At 47.7% G+C, this 17,650-nt stretch overlaps 1 protein-coding gene across 1 annotated transcript in view; it reads left to right on the top strand.

The window, feature by feature from the left end:
• Positions 1 to 17,650, top strand: part of apc (APC regulator of WNT signaling pathway) — a 34,075-nt gene that overhangs the window by 3,523 nt on the left and 12,902 nt on the right. The window contains 8 exon segments of the mRNA XM_034079932.1: positions 6,420 to 6,655; positions 13,660 to 13,768; positions 13,888 to 14,001; positions 16,214 to 16,276; positions 16,358 to 16,402; positions 16,487 to 16,573; positions 16,696 to 17,074; positions 17,226 to 17,321. Coding sequence (XP_033935823.1) covers positions 6,420 to 6,655; positions 13,660 to 13,768; positions 13,888 to 14,001; positions 16,214 to 16,276; positions 16,358 to 16,402; positions 16,487 to 16,573; positions 16,696 to 17,074; positions 17,226 to 17,321 — 1,129 coding nt within the window.

Below are 17,650 nucleotides of genomic sequence, written 5' to 3'. Positions count from 1 at the left end.
CACAGAGAGACACACCTGAGAGACACAGAGAGACACCTGAGAGACACCTGGGAGACACAGAGAGACACACCTGGGAGACACAGAGAGACACCTGAGAGACACAGAGAGACACCTGAGAGACACACCTGGGAGACACAGAGAGACACACCTGGGAGACACAGAGAGACACCTGAGAGACACAGAGAGACACCTGAGAGACACCTGGGAGACACAGAGACACAGAGAGACACACCTGGGAGACACAGAGAGACACCTGAGAGACACACCTGAGAGACACAGAGAGACACCTGAGAGACACAGAGAGACACACCTGAGAGACACAGAGAGACACCTGAGAGACACCTGGGAGACACAGAGAGACACACCTGAGAGAGACACAGAGAGACACACCTGAGAGACACACCTGGGAGACACAGAGAGACACCTGAGAGACACCTGAGAGACACACCTGAGAGACACAGAGAGACACCTGAGAGACACCTGAGAGACACACCTGAGAGACACCTGGGAGACACAGAGATACACCTGAGAGACACCTGAGACACACCTGAGAGAGACACCTGAGACACCTGGGAGACACAGAGACACCTGGGAGACACAGAGAGACACACCTGAGAGACACCTGAGACACACCTGAGACACACACCTGAGATACACCTGAGACACACCTGAGAGACACCTGGGAGACACAGAGAGACACCTGAGAGACAGCTGAGAGACACAGAGAGACACAGAGAGACACACCTGAGAGACACCTGGGAGACACCAGAGAGACACCTGAGAGACAGCTGAGAGACACAGAGAGACACCTGAGAGACACACCTGAGAGACACCTGGGAGACACCTGAGAGACACCTGGGAGACACCTGGGAGACACAGAGAGACACACCTGAGAGACACACCTGAGAGACACCTGAGAGACACACCTGAGAGACACCTTAGAGACACAGAGACACACCTGAGAGACACCTGAGACACCTGAGACACACAGAGACACACCTGAGACACACCTGAGACACACTGGGACACACCTGAGAGACACACCTGAGACACACCTGAGACACACCTGAGAGACACACCTGAGACACACACCTGAGAGACACACCTGAGACACACCTGAGAGACACCTGAGAGACACCTGAGACACACCTGAGAGACACCTGAGACACACCTGAGACACACCTGAGACACACAGAGACACACCTGAGAGACACCTGAGACACACCTGAGAGACACAGAGACACACCTGAGAGACACCTGAGAGACACCTGAGAGACACACCTGAGAGACACACCTGAGACACCTGAGACACACCTGAGAGACACCTGAGACACACCTGAGAGACACCTGAGACACACCTGAGACACACCTGAGACACACCTGAGAGACACCTGAGAGACACCTGAGAGACACACCTGAGACACACCTGAGACACACCTGAGACACACACCTGAGACACACACCTGAGACACACACCTGAGAAACACACCTGAGACACACCTGAGACACACACCTGAGACACACACCTGAGACACACACCTGAGACACACAGAGACACACCTGAGAGACACCTGAGAGACACCTGATAGACACACCTGAGACACACAGAGACTCACCTGAGAGACACCTGAGACACACCTGAAATACTGCTCAGAGTACTGCTGAAGTACTGCTCGGAGTACTGCTGAAGTACTGCTCAGAGTATTGCTGAAGTACAGCTCAGAGTACTGTTGAAATACTGCTCAGAGTACTGCTGAAGTACAGCTCAGAGTACTGCTGAAGTACTGCTCAGAGTACTGCTGAAGTACAGCTCAGAGTACTGCTGAAGTACTGCTCAGAGTACTGCTGAAATACAGCTCAGAGTACTGTTGAAATACTGCTCAGAGTACTGCTGAAGTACTGCTCAGAGTATTGCTGAAGTACAGCTCAGAGTACTGTTGAAATACTGCTCAGAGTACTGCTGAAATACAGCTCAGAGTACTGCTGAAATACAGCTCAGAGTACTGTTGAAATACTGCTCAGAGTACTGCTGAAGTACTGCTCAGAGTACTGCTGAAGTACTGCTCGGAGTACTGCTGAAGTACAGCTCGGAGTACTGCTGAAGTACAGCTCGGAGTACTGCTGAAGTACTGCTCGGAGTACTGCTGAAGTACAGCTCGGAGTACTGCTGAAGTACAGCTCGGAGTACTGCTGAAGTACTGCTCGGAGTACTGCTGAAGTACAGCTCGGAGTACTGCTGAAGTACTGCTCAGAGTACTGCTGAAGTACTGCTCAGAGTACTGCTGAAGTACTGCTCAGAGTACTGCTGAAGTACTGCTCAGAGTACTGCTGAAGTACAGCTCAGAGTACTGCTGAAGTACTGCTCAGAGTACTGCTGAAGTACAGCTCAGAGTACTGCTGAAGTACTGCTCAGAGTACTGCTGAAATACAGCTCAGAGTACTGTTGAAATACTGCTCAGAGTACTGCTGAAATACAGCTCAGAGTACTGCTGAAATACAGCTCAGAGTACTGTTGAAATACTGCTCAGAGTACTGCTGAAGTACTGCTCAGAGTACTGCTGAAATACTGCTCAGAGTACTGTTGAAATACTGCTCAGAGTACTGCTGAAGTACTGCTCAGAGTACTGCTGAAATACAGCTCAGAGTACTGTTGAAATACTGCTCAGAGTACTGCTGAAGTACTGCTCAGAGTATTGCTGAAGTACAGCTCAGAGTACTGTTGAAATACTGCTCAGAGTACTGCTGAAATACAGCTCAGAGTACTGCTGAAATACAGCTCAGAGTACTGTTGAAATACTGCTCAGAGTACTGCTGAAGTACTGCTCAGAGTACTGCTGAAATACAGCTCAGAGTACTGTTGAAATACTGCTCAGAGTACTGCTGAAGTACAGCTCAGAGTACTGCTGAAATACTGCTGAAAGCTAACATGTGATTTCCAGTATTTTTACCTCGAGATGTGTTTTTGTATCACTTCCTCTTTGAGGCCCTTTGTCCCCCCTCCCCTATAATCTTAGAATAGCCTGTGGTGTCTCCACCAATCACGCGCTGCGCTGCTCAGCGGCTCCTTGTTGTCGTCGGGAGCGAGATGTTTGTCAGTTTGAGGATCTTTGATTTGCAGGAAATCTTTGGGAGTGAGCGCTCTGTCTTCTTCTGCCTCTCTTCTGTCTGTAGTTCACTTCCTGTCGCCTTCTTCTTCTCTGGTTTGAGTTCTCGTTGTTTGTTGTGTTTCTCTTTACCTAACTTCTGTTATGTCTGAACGGATAAACTAAATGTATTCTTAGTTTTTATTTCCCGTCTGTTTATCGTTTTATTCCTTTTTCGTTCCTCTCTTTCTGTTGTTTTCTAACTTGTAGTTTTATTGTCCCGTCCTTCCTCTTCTACTCACCCTCACTTCCTGTTTCCTGCTTCCTGCTTCCTGTTTACTGTGTAGAGCAGAAAACAGTGAGTGAGTCTTTTAGTCTCCATCATGTCGCTGTTCGAGCGCTGCCGACTCATCGTGGTGAGGAGCGAAAATCTGACCATAGAGACGCAGTGTTTCTGTTTGTGCTTAATATGTTTTATTCTGAAAATCTGACCAGAGAGACGCAGTGTTTCTGTTTGTGCTTAATATGTTTTATTCTGAAAATCTGACCATAGAGACGCAGTGTTTCTGTTTGTGCTTAATATGTTTTATTCTGAAAATCTGTCCATAGAGACGCAGTGTTTCTGTTTGTGCTTAATATGTTTTATTCTGAAAATCCGACTATAGAGACGCAGTGTTTCTGTTTGTGCTTAATATGTTTTATTCTGAAAATCTGTCCATAGAGACGCAGTGTTTCTGTTTGTGCTTAATATGTTTTATTCTGAAAATCCGACTATAGAGACGCAGTGTTTCTGTTTGTGCTTAATATGTTTTATTCTGAAAATCTGTCCATAGAGACGCAGTGTTTCTGTTTGTGCTTAATATGTTTTATTCTGAAAATCCGACTATAGAGACGCAGTGTTTCTGTTTGTGCTTAATATGTTTTATTCTGAAAATCCGACTATAGAGACGCAGTGTTTCTGTTTGTGCTTAATGTTTTATTCTGAAAATCTGTCCATAGAGACACAGTGTTTCTGTTTGTGCTTAATATGTTTTATTCTGAAAATCCGACTATAGAGACGCAGTGTTTCTGTTTGTGCTTAATATGTTTTATTCTGAAAATCCGACTATAGAGACGCAGTGTTTCTGTTTGTGCTTAATATGTTTTATTCTGAAAATCTGTCCATAGAGACGCAGTGTTTCTGTTTGTGCTTAATATGTTTTATTCTGAAAATCTGACCATAGAGACGCAGTGTTTCTGTTTGTGCTTAATATGTTTTATTCTGAAAATCTGACCATAGAGACGCAGTGTTTCTGTTTGTGCTTAATATGTTTTATTCTGAAAATCCGACTATAGAGACGCAGTGTTTCTGTTTGTGCTTAATATGTTTTATTCTGAAAATCCGACTATAGAGACGCAGTGTTTCTGTTTGTGCTTAATATGTTTTATTCTGAAAATCCGACTATAGAGACGCAGTGTTTCTGTTTATGCTTAATATGTTTTATTCTGAAAATCCGACTATAGAGACGCAGTGTTTCTGTTTGTGCTTAATGTTTTATTCTGAAAATCTGACGAGAGACGCAGGTTGCGGTCGGATAATCCAAAAATCAGCTCCTATCGTTTAACCCTATCTCCTATTCCTTGACCTCTGAGTGAAAGGTCACGGGGTTAAGGGATAGTGGACAGGAGAATTCAAAAGGACTTAGGAGAAGAGACTGCGGTACTTTAGAGAATCGACAGCACTTCACTATCCGACGTGTTTCTGATGCGCCAGCGGACGTCCTGAATGTGCGTCTGCTGCTGTGGGGAAACCATGGAAACTACAGTTTTCTATACAGCGGACTACAACATGGATGTTCAATAAGAACGAGGGACTGCTGTGGACTCATCTGGAGACTCTGCTCCGTGCTCTGATGCTGCTTTGCTTTATGAACGTGGACAACAGAGAAACATATTCTTCAGGACCAAAGTTGGAACTGAAATAAAAAAGGAAAGTGAAACTTCTGCTCGTCCCCCTCTCCCTCCGGTCCACATTAATACCAATGATCCCAATACGTATGATTGATGAACTAAAGATCTTAAATCAATACAGATGTATTTATTATAAACGTTAGTCCTGAACATCTGTCTCTGTGTATATCACCATTCAGACATCTTTTAGAAGCTGAACAAACCCCACACAGCTCAGTAAAGAGAGAGATGCTGATTTTATTTGATCATTTCAGTAAAAACTAACGTTCATATTTCTCTCTTTATTATAATACTGATGAACGTTCAGAACAAAGCACTTTGTAACTTACCACCTACGTTTTAAAATGCTTAATAAGCACCGTAACTTTCATGATATAACTTCTCCGTCATAATTGTTTGTTTCCGTGAACGGCCGACTGTTGAGTGACGGCAAATGCTGCGGCTGCAATGCATTGTGGGGCAGCATTTTCTCCTCTCGGTGAGGGAGGTCATAAAGGAAGCTTGAAACCTCCTTTCCTTTCATTCTAGAGAATCAGCTCTTATCATGGCTGCCACTGAGGGACTTCCGGGTCATTTCACTCCGTCAGGAAGGTTCCTAAACTAAATGGACTATTCCACTTCAGCCGCAGTGTTTCTGTTTGTGTTTTATTCTGAAAATCTGACGAGAGACGCAGTGTTTCTGTTTTATTCTGAAAATCTGACGAGAGACGCAGTGTTTCTGTTTGTGCTTTATTCTGAAAATCTGACGAGAGATGCAGTGTTTCTGTTTTATTCTGAAAATCTGACGAGAGACGCAGTGTTTCTGTTTGTGCTTTATTCTGAAAATCTGACGAGAGACGCAGTGTTTCTGTTTGTGCTTTATTCTGAAAATCTGACGAGAGACGCAGTGTTTCTGTTTTATTCTGAAAATCTGACGAGAGACGCAGTGTTTCTGTTTTATTCTGAAAATCTGACGAGAGACGCAGTGTTTGTTTGTTTTATTCTGAAAATCTGACTAGAGACGCAGTGTTTCTGTTTTATTCTGAAAATCTGACAAGAGACGCAGTGTTTCTGTTTGTGTTTTATTCTGAAAATCTGACGAGAGACGCAGTGTGTGTTTTATTCTGAAAATCTGACGAGAGACGCAGTGTTTGTTTTATTCTGAAAATCTGACGAGAGACGCAGTGTTTGTTTTATTCTGAAAATCTGACGAGAGACGCAGTGTTTGTTTTATTCTGAAAATCTGACGAGAGACGCAGTGTTTGTTTTATTCTGAAAATCTGACGAGAGACGCAGTGTTTCTGTTTGTGCTGAATAGGGTTTCTGTAACAGTGTTTAAAATGTCTCTCTCTAACAGTCTCTCTGCTCAGGTGAAAACTAAAGGCTTTTATTTTGTGGCCTCAACAGGAAGTGCTGAAGCAGCTGCAGGGCACCATAGAAGAAGAGTCGGGCGAGGCATCTGGCTCCCAGCTGGAGCTCATCGAGAGGCTGAAGGAGATGAGCCTGGACTCATCAGGGTTTAAACCCCGAGCGAAGCCTCCTGGAGCCTCCGGGGGGGCAGGAGGCAGCGCTCTGCCCAGGAGAGGAGCTCCTCCAGCGGGGAGAGAACAGGAGCGCTGCCTGGAGGAGCTGGAGAAGGAGAGGTACACATTACATTACATTACATTTAGCTGACGCTTTTATCCAAAGCGACTTACAATAAGTACATTCGACCAGGAAGACACAACCTTGAAGAAAACAGAATCATATAAGAACATCAGGTTTCAAAGAGCCAATCGTTTCAAGTGCTGCTCAACTGGCTTTAGAGGAGCCAGTCCTTTATTAGTATATAAGTGCTCTGTTAGCAGTTATTTGTTAGTCATTCTATCGCTCGAAGTGGAGTCGAAAGAGATGAGTTTTCAGTCTGCGCCGGAAGGTGTGTAAGCTTTCTGCTGTCCTGATGTCAGGGAGCTCGTTCCACCATCTTGGAGCCAGGACAGCAAACCCACGTGTTCCTGCTGATGGAGCTTGGGTCCCCCTCGCAGCGAGGGTGCAGCGAGTCGTCTGGCTGATGCAGAGCGGAGTGCACGTGCTGGGTGCACGGTTTAACCATGTCCTGGATGTAGGGAGGGCCAGATCCATTCGCAGCATGGTACGCAAGCACCAGGGTCTGGAAGTGGATTCTAGCAGTTACCGGAAGCCAGTGGAGGGAGCGGAGGAGCGGGGGGGGAACATTCAGGAAGGATGAAGACCAGACGAGCCGCTGCATTCTGGGTGAGAGAGGTCGGAGGGCACATGCAGGCAGACCAGCAGGAGGGAGCTGCAGGAGTCTAGTGAGGTGACGAGAGCCTGGACCAGAACCTGCGTGGCTCTCTGGGTCAGCTGGGGACGCGTCCTCCTGATGCTGGAGAGCGTGTATCTGCAGCAGCGATGTTTGCAGTGAAGGACAGGTTGTTATCCAGGGTCTCACCCAGAGTCCTTGCAGTCTGAGTCGGGGAAACAACAGAGGGGCCGATGCTGATCGTCAGGTCAAGAGAGGGACGATCTTTTCCCGGAAGGAAAAGCAGTTCAGTTTTGTCGAGGTTGAGCTTGAGATGATGAGCGGACATCCACTGAGAGATGTCAGCTAGACGAGCAGAGATGTGAGCGACGACCTGGGTCTCTGAGCGGGGGAAGGACAGGACTCATTGGGTCGTCAGCGTAGCAGTGGTATGAAAAACCATGCGGGCTAATGACAGATCCGAGCGAGTTTGTGTACAGGGAGAAGAGGAGGGGACCGAGGACAGAGCCCTGAGGGACCCCTGTAGTTAATTGACAAGGGTCGGACTCTGACCCTCTCCAAGTGACCCTGTAGGTGCGGTCTTTGAGGTTTGAGGTGAGGAGGGAAAGTGCAGAGCCTGAAGGAGGATCTGATGGTTCACCGTGTCGAATGCAGCAGACAGGTCCAGCAGGATGAGGACAGAAGGGAGGAGGGGCTTTGGGAGGGTCCAAGAGGGTGGAGAAGATGGAAAATAGTTTTTTAGGATTGGAATAAGAAGATTGGATCTTATCTTGAAAGAAAGTGCTTTGTGCCGGAGAGATGGAAGCAGAGAAAGAGGAGAGGAGAGCCTGATAGGTTAGGAGGTCGTCTGCTGCCTGAAGGACGGTTCTATTAGCACGCAGTGCGTCATTTAGCCAGGGAGCAGGAGGGGACTGAGGAGCCTGCCGAGATGTGAGAGGACAGAGAGAGTCCAGAGAGGAGGAGAGAGGACAGAGAGAGTCCAGAGAGGATGAGAGAGTCCAGAGAGAGTCCAGAGAGGATGAGAGAGGACAGAGAGAGTCCAGAGAGGATGAGAGAGGACAGAGAGAGTCCAGAGAGGATGAGAGAGGACAGAGAGAGTCCAGAGAGGATGAGAGAGGACAGAGAGAGTCCAGAGAGGATGAGAGAGGAGAGAGAGGATGAGAGAGGACAGAGAGAGTCCAGAGAGGATGAGAGAGGAGAGGTTCTGCAGCAGAGTTTGGAGGCAGGAGTTGGAAGGAGTCAGAGGAAGGGAGGGCTGAGAGCACCGAGGAGGCAAAGGTAGAGGGGGAGAGGGAACGGAGGTTACGGCGGACAAGTGCAGGATGAGAAGAGATTAGTTTGTTATGTTTGGAGAGGGGTAAAGAGAATGAAATGAAGAAGTGATCGGAGGTGTGGAGCGGGTTCACAGAGAGGTTAGAAGTAGAGGTCCTTGAGGACATGAGATCAAGGACACTGCCAGCTTTATGAGTTGGTGGAGACGGAGACAGTGAGAAAGCAAAGGTGGATAACAGAGATGTTAGTTCGTCTATCTTCCCCGTCTGGAGGTTGAAGTCTCCGAGAAGTACAGCGGGAGGGCCAGTTTCAGGGATGTGTGAGAGGAGAGGATCTAAGTCCTCCAGGAAGTCCCCCAAGGCGCCTGGTGGACGGGAGAGAACAACAAGGGGTCATTGTATAGGATGGGTTACCGTGACGACATGGAGTTCAGAGGTGGAAGGAGTGAAGTTAGGTAGCTCGAAGAGGGAGGGAGCAGGAGACCAGTGCCCCCTCCTCTGCCAGTGGGTCTGGGTGTATGGGAGAAGGAGGATGCTGTGGAGAGAGCAGGAGACCAGTGCCCCCTCCTCTGCCAGTGGGTCTGGGTGTATGGGAGAAGGAATATGCTGTAGAGAGAGCTGCTGGGTGGATGTGTTGGATGGAGTAATCCAGGTCTCAGTGAGAGCAAGGACATCCAGGGTCTGCAGGGAGGCATAGCCAGAGATGAAGTCAGCCTTAGGAACAGCTGACTGGCAGTTCCACAGGCCGCCTGAAACTAGGTGCTGGATCTCAGTGGAGCACGTGGGATAGACGAGAGCGGGCCGGTTATAGCGATTAGGAGATACACGGGGCCAGTGATAACTGCGAGAAGACACATGAACAGGAATGGAGAAAACACACATGATTATAGCCTGAGGGGCTAGGAAGCTAAGGAAAAGAAAAATAAGACACCAGCGATACTTAGCTCAATCAGAGTAGGATTTGCCTCCTCTTTGCCTCCCTCGTGACTCCCGCAGGACTCCAATGTCTTTGTCGGTCTTACTCCCGCAGGACTCTAATGTCTTTGTCGGTCTTCGGCTGTCTGACGCTGCCGCTCAAGAAAGAGCTGCCTAAATGGACACCTGATTGCTGAGTTCTCACAGCTGTGGTGCCACGCCCCTCTAGTTAGTTAACTCTCAACAGCTGATGGGCGATAGCTGACAGGGCGTGCCTATTTAAATGCAGCCGAGATAGATACTGAGAGCTGTGAGAGTTTCACGTGATCAGATCTGAGATTTAAATTCTCTCAAAAGCGCCCTTTTTCGGTACAGTAAATACAGAAGAGTTATACAGAGTAGAATAACTGAAATAGAGAAGTCTAGTTAAACAAGATGACTTACAGTGGATGCTGCGGCAACAGGTCTTGTCCGCACAGGGTCAGAATGCACACACACACACACACACACACACACACACACACACACACACACACGTTCTCACTCCCATCCCGTCACATGTTGACGGACGGTCAGGGCCCTCCCCGTCGCTATATTACGTACAGGGACCCCTTGCCCGTCAGGCCTCTCGGGCAGGGCGTCCCATGGACCTTCATTGGGACACAGCGGACCCCCTGCCCGTCAGGCCTCTCGGGCAGGGCGTCCCATGGACCTTCATTGGGACACAGCGGACCCCCTGCCCGTCAGGCCTCTCGGGCAGGGCGTCCCATGGACCTTCAAAATGCCTATCTTAAGGTTCATTTGGCTTTAAAATGCGTTTTGATGTCATTGCGAGTAATGAGTTTTTATTTCTGATTATTTGTGCAGTACATGTACATGATGTTTAGTTTGCTAGTTATGACGAAGATCACCTTACGTCTGTGAGGAGAATACACGGCTCAGAGCCTCGTATTTTTTAAATCTTTTTTTCCTTCTAATTCGTTATTCTTTTCAAAATAACACGCTGTTATTTACTCACCAATAACACACAATTATCTTTGCTTTTATTTATTGGTTTAATTCCATAATCTGGGGCTTTTTTGACGTTCGTCAGGAACTGAATTTCAAAATAAAAATAACCGGAAACAGACGTAGGCCTATAAGGGACATTTCGAGCATCATTGCGATTGTCAACATTTTTGAGTTTAGGATGGCCGAAGACACTACACTACCCAGAATCCCCAGCTATCGTTTAGGACTACTGTCCCCGTGATTACTCTTCTAGGTCTGGGATTGGATGTTGGAGTGGCAGTGCGCCAAGGTTACAGCGTCAAACAGCTGTTTGAAATGGAACGAAACCACGCCAGACTCCAAAACTGGAATCGAACGCCCCCCAGAACTACACACTACACTATTGTGTTTCGCAAAATGTCCTATGGGACGTCTCGACTGAACGTTTTCGTTTTTCCCACAATTAGAAGTTGCCAGTATTAAACACATTGGTAAAACATATAATTAATAAATGGGTGAAAATCGCTTGTGTCCATAATGCGCAGCATTAATATATAGCATTAATATATACCCACATGACAGCTCATTGATACTTTGTAATTCTACTCCACTACAATTCAGAGGTTAACCTGGTATTTTTACTCCACTACACTTATTTGAGTTACTTTGCAGATTCTGATTAATTATGTGAAATATAAACAACCCTTAAATCACACTTTAGTTACACCTGAGTAAAATGCAGGTAAGGTGATTGTCAAGTGCCAACAATCAGGAGAGATATTTGATAGTTGGTGCTTGAGAAGACTAAACATGTATCTGCAATTGACATTAATGGAAACGAGTAATAAAGTATATTCATTACTCGTTATTCTCTACTAATAGTTAATTAAAGACTATATATTATGGCTATTTTGCACATCCCTTTCAATATTTCAAGATTTTAAAGGTTTATTGACATATCATATACACAACTACGGTGTAGTTATGCAATGAATGAAACACTTGGGTCACAGGTTCCTCAACAGTGCATTACAAGACATCTATCAATATGTGTGTACCTCCACCATTACACTGTCATATTCTGCACATTTCTTATTCTATCTACATACATAAGAGTATAATCCATATGTATAATATCTGTTAAATAAGTGCTTCAACATAGTTAACATTGCAGGAAAGCAAGACCTTAATCTGTTATTTAATGTTTAAATAAAGGTTAATCCGTGTTTCTGTTTTGCACCTCCTCCTATTAATATCTTTGTACATCCTGCACTAAACTATTTTATTGTAGAGATCACTTATAGTATCTTCTTGATTTTGTATATTCTATATTTCTATCACAGACCTTCTACTTTCCCCCTATGAAAGTATATGTACTCTTCATATTTTTTTAATCAAATATAACACATAAACACAATAATTCAATAACGTGCTTTAACCACTAGGCACACAAGGTGCACACAGACACTTGTACAACATCTGAAGATGTGTAGTTTTATTCATGCTTTCACATAATTGTACAGCATATTGCTATACTAGTTCAGACTCAGTATTTACATTCTTACATTCAAAATTCAATCCAATTCAAATCAGTAATATCTTTAAAAACTACAGTCCTTTTCTATCAGCTGCACCGTTATGGTGTAAATATAACCTCTCTCTGAATTACATCAAATGTAAAAGTCAGCCGAATCAGTGTTGATACTGCAAGGAGACGTATTGTTGATATATTTATGATCCACGTCAAGTATTCAGTTTCGGCGCCATTTCTTCAGTTTTTCCAAAGCTCTTCTCATCAGGGCTCTAAATAAAGAACTACGGCAGATCTGTAATATGTGATGCAGCCGAACCGTGTATTACAATGCCGTTATGTGATGACTTTCCAAAGAGAAAAGCAAGAGCACTCGGAATTAAGTATTATTTTATTCTTTTAAAATGTTTTCCGGATTTCATATAATATAAACACCAAATCCCAGCATGCATTGCGGCTAAAACATCCAATCAGCGTAGCTGAGAATCTTGGGTAATCGCTCGAAATGCCCACGTCTGTTTCCGGTTATTTTTATTTTGAAATTCAGTTCCTGACGAACGTCAAAAAAGACCGAGGTTATGGAATTAAACCAATAAATAAAAGCAAGGATAAGTGTGTGTTATTGGTGAGTAAATAACAGTGTGTTATTTTGAAAAGAATAACGAATTAGAAGGAAAAAAAGATTTAAAAAATACGAGGCTCTGAGCCGTGTATTCTCCTCACAGACGTAAGGTGATCTTCGTCATAACTAGCAAACTAAACATCATGTACATGTACTGCACAACTAATCAGAAATAAAAACTCATTACTCGCAATGACATCAAAACGCATTTTAAAGCCAAATGAACCTTAAGATAGGCATTTTGAAGGTCCATGGGACGCCCTGCCCGAGAGGCCTGACGGGCAAGGGGTCCGCTGTGTCCGCAATGAAGGTCCATGGGACGCCCTGCCCGAGAGGCCTGACGGGCAAGGGGTCCGCTGTGTCCCAATGAAGGTCCATGGGACGCCCTGCCCGAGAGGCCTGACGGGCAAGGGGTCCGCTGTGTCCCAATGAAGGTCCATGGGACGCCCTGCCCGAGAGGCCTGACGGGCAAGGGGGTCCGCTGTGTCCCAATGAAGGTCCATGGGACGCCCTGCCCGAGAGGCCTGACGGGCAAGGGGTCCGCTGTGTCCCAATGAAGGTCCTATGGGACGCCCTGCCCGAGAGGCCTGACGGGCAAGGGGTCCGCTGTGTCCCAATGAAGGTCCATGGGACGCCCTGCCCGAGAGGCCTGACGGGCAAGGGGTCCGCTGTGTCCCAATGAAGGTCCATGGGACGCCCTGCTCGAGAGGCCTGACGGGCAAGGGGTCCGCTGTGTCCCAATGAAGGTCCATGGGACGCCCTGCCCGAGAGGCCTGACGGGCAAGGGGTCCGCTGTGTCCCAATGAAGGTCCATGGGACGCCCTGCCCGTAGAAAATGACGGGAAAGGGGTCCCTGTACGTAATATAGCGACGGGGAGGGGCCCTGAACGTCCGTCAACATGTGACGGGATGGGAGTGAGAACGTGTTGCACACACACACACACACACACACACACACACACACACACACACACACACACACACACACACACGAGAATTTGTGTCTCTGATTGGTTCCTCTGTTTCCTGCTCTGTGATTGGCTGCCAACCCCTGACAGAGCTCTCCTATTGGCTGAGCTGGAGAAGGAGGAGAAAGAGAAGGACTGGTACTACGCTCAGCTGCAGAATCTGACCAAGAGGATCGACAGCCTGCCGCTCACGGAGAACGTGAGACACACACACACACACACACACACACACACACACACACACACACACACACACACACACACACACACACACACACACACACACACACACTATAAATAACTGTGTGTGTGTGTTAGTTCACCCTGCAGACGGACATGAGTCGCCGTCAGCTGGAGTTCGAGGCTCGTCAGATCCGCTCAGCGATGGAAGAGCAGCTGGGATCCTGTCAGGAGATGGAGAGGAGGGCTCAGGTAAGCTCACCTGTCTCTCAGATACATAGAGAGCAGAGCTCAGGTAAGCTCACCTGTCTCTCAGATACATAGAGAGGAGGGCTCAGGTAAGCTCACCTGTCTCTCAGATACATAGAGAGGAGGGCTCAGGTAAGCTCACCTGTCTCTCAGATACATAGAGAGCAGGGCTCAGGTAAGCTCACCTGTCTCTCAGATACATAGAGAGCAGAGCTCAGGTAAGCTCACCTGTCTCTCAGATACATAGAGAGCAGGGCTCAGGTAAGCTCACCTGTCTCTCAGATACATAGAGAGCAGAGCTCAGGTAAGCTCACCTGTCTCTCAGATACATAGAGAGCAGAGCTCAGGTAAGCTCACCTGTCTCTCAGATACATAGAGAGCAGAGCTCAGGTAAGCTCACCTGTCTCTCAGATACATAGAGAGCAGGGCTCAGGTAAGCTCACCTGTCTCTCAGATACATAGAGAGCAGAGCTCAGGTAAGCTCACCTGTCTCTCAGATACATAGAGAGCAGGGCTCAGGTAAGCTCACCTGTCTCTCAGATACATAGAGAGCAGAGCTCAGGTAAGCTCACCTGTCTCTCAGATACATAGAGAGGAGGGCTCAGGTAAGCTCACCTGTCTCTCAGATACATAGAGAGCAGGGCTCAGGTAAGCTCACCTGTCTCTCAGATACATAGAGAGCAGAGCTCACCTGTCTCTCAGATACATAGAGAGCAGAGCTCAGGTAAGCTCATCTGTCTCTCAGATACATAGAGAGCAGAGCTCAGGTAAGCTCACCTGTCTCTCAGATACATAGAGAGCAGGGCTCAGGTAAGCTCACCTGTCTCTCAGATACATAGAGAGCAGGGCTCAGGTAAACTCACCTGTCTCTCAGATACATAGAGAGCAGGGCTCAGGTAAGCTCACCTGTCTCTCAGATACATAGAGAGCAGGGCTCAGGTAAGCTCACCTGTCTCTCAGATACATAGAGAGCAGAGCTCACCTGTCTCTCAGATACATAGAGAGCAGAGCTCAGGTAAGCTCATCTGTCTCTCAGATACATAGAGAGCAGAGCTCAGGTAAGCTCACCTGTCTCTCAGATACATAGAGAGCAGGGCTCAGGTAAGCTCACCTGTCTCTCAGATACATAGAGAGCAGGGCTCAGGTAAACTCACCTGTCTCTCAGATACATAGAGAGCAGGGCTCAGGTAAGCTCACCTGTCTCTCAGATACATAGAGAGCAGAGCTCAGGTAAGCTCATCTGTCTCTCAGATACATAGAGAGCAGAGCTCAGGTAAGCTCACCTGTCTCTCAGATACATAGAGAGCAGAGCTCACCTGTCTCTCAGATACATAGAGAGCAGAGCTCAGGTAAGCTCACCTGTCTCTCAGATACATAGAGAGCAGAGCTCAGGTAAGCTCACCTGTCTCTCAGATACATAGAGAGCAGAGCTCAGGTAAGCTCACCTGTCTCTCAGATACATAGAGAGCAGGGCTCAGGTAAGCTCACCTGTCTCTCAGATACATAGAGAGCAGAGCTCAGGTAAGCTCACCTGTCTCTCAGATACATAGAGAGCAGGGCTCAGGTAAACTCACCTGTCTCTCAGATACATAGAGAGCAGGGCTCAGGTAAGCTCACCTGTCTCTCAGATACATAGAGAGCAGGGCTCAGGTAAGCTCACCTGTCTCTCAGATACATAGAGAGCAGAGCTCAGGTAAGCTCACCTGTCTCTCAGATACATAGAGAGCAGAGCTCAGGTAAGCTCACCTGTCTCTAAGATACATAGAGAGCAGAGCTCAGGTAAACTCACCTGTCTCTCAGATACATAGAGAGCAGGGCTCAGGTAAGCTCACCTGTCTCTCAGATACATAGAGAGCAGGGCTCAGGTAAGCTCACCTGTCTCTCAGATACATAGAGAGCAGAGCTCAGGTAAGCTCACCTGTCTCTCAGATACATAGAGAGCAGAGCTCAGGTAAGCTCACCTGTCTCTAAGATACATAGAGAGCAGGGCTCAGGTAAGCTCACCTGTCTCTCAGATACATAGAGAGCAGGGCTCAGGTAAGCTCACCTGTCTCTCAGATACATAGAGAGCAGAGCTCAGGTAAGCTCACCTGTCTCTAAGATACATAGAGAGCAGAGCTCAGGTAAGCTCACCCTAACCAGGTAGGTGTTCAGCAGGTGAGCTCTAGCGAGGACAGGTTCAGCAGGTGATGAAACGGCGTCTCTCTCTCTTCAGGCTCGTGTCTCTCACATCCAGCAGATCGAGAAGGACGTCCTGCGTCTGGGAGCTCGTCTGCAGGTAAACTCAAACACCTGGAGACTCATATTAAGAGCTGTGTTAGCTTCTTTATTGATGTCTGATTTCCTCTTCTCTCTGCAGGGGGATGAAACTCAGAGCGACAGCAGCGACTTACCTGGCACTCAGGTGAGCTTCCTGTTTCCTGTTTCCTCTTCTTCTTCTGTTCACATTACAAATGTATTTAAAGTGATCTGATGTTTCCTCCTGCAGAGCTCCAGCAGCCGATTGGAGCACGAGCCGGCCAATGAGGCGAGCTACTCCGTGCCTCGACGAATCACCAGCCACCTGGGAACCAAGGCGAGTAACCCCGCCCACTTTACCTCCTTAACGACCAATCAGCAGCCAGAGCTGTTAAACATTAGGCCCACTGTAAAGTTCTGGATGGTGTATCGTGGTATTGACAGTGTCGCCCCCTGCAGGTGGAGATGGTGTACAGCCTGCTGTCCATGCTGGGGACTCACGATAAGGACGACATGTCGCGCACGCTGCTGGCCATGTCGTCCTCTCAGGACTCGTGCATCGCCATGCGTCAGTCGGGCTGCCTGCCGCTGCTCATCCAGCTGCTGCACGGCAACGACAAGGACTCCCTGCTGCTGGGGAACTCCCGCGGCAGCAAGGAGGCGAGGGCGAGGGCGTCTGCGGCGCTGCACAACATCGTGCACAGCCAACCGGACGATAAGAGAGGCCGGCGCGAGATCAGAGTGCTCCACCTGCTGGAACAAGTGAGGCATTACTGCGAGGAGTGCTGGAGCTGGCAGGAGAACCACGAGAGGGGCGTGGACCAGGAGGACAACCCCAGTGAGTGATGTCACACACACCGGCCAATCAGAGGCACACACAGGCAGCATGCACGTCACACGACCAGAAACATGTAGTCCTAATGTTAAATGATATGTGATATAGAAACGATGTAATGTTCTGAATGTAATATATAACGCCGTGTGTTCAGTGCCGTCTCCAGTGGAGCATCAGATCTGTCCGGCTGTCTGCGTCCTGATGAAGCTTTCCTTCGACGAGGAGCATCGGCACGCCATGAACGAGCTGGGTGAGACTTAGTGGCTCAGCTGTTTCCTGTTTCCTGTTTATCCTGACTCAGCGTCCTCTCTGATTGTCCTGTGTCCTCTCTGACTGTCCTGTGTCCTCTCTGACTGTCCTGTGTCCTCTCTGACTGTCCTGTGTCCTCTCTGACTGTCCTGTGTTCTCTCTGACTGTCCTGTGTCCTCTCTGACTGTCCTGTGTCCTCTCTGACTGTCCTGTGTCCTCTCTGACGGTCCCGTGTCCTCTCTGACGGTCCCGTGTCCTCTCTGACTGTCCTGTGTCCTCTCTGACTGTCCTGTGTCCTCTCTGACTGTCCTGTGTCCTCTCTGACTGTCC

Source organism: Pseudochaenichthys georgianus, unplaced genomic scaffold (genome assembly GCF_902827115.2).
Source record: "Pseudochaenichthys georgianus unplaced genomic scaffold, fPseGeo1.2 scaffold_773_arrow_ctg1, whole genome shotgun sequence".
Classification (NCBI taxonomy): domain Eukaryota; kingdom Metazoa; phylum Chordata; class Actinopteri; order Perciformes; family Channichthyidae; genus Pseudochaenichthys; species Pseudochaenichthys georgianus.
The sequence above is the reverse complement of the archived record's forward strand: the minus strand, read 5'-3'. Positions and strand labels throughout refer to the sequence as shown.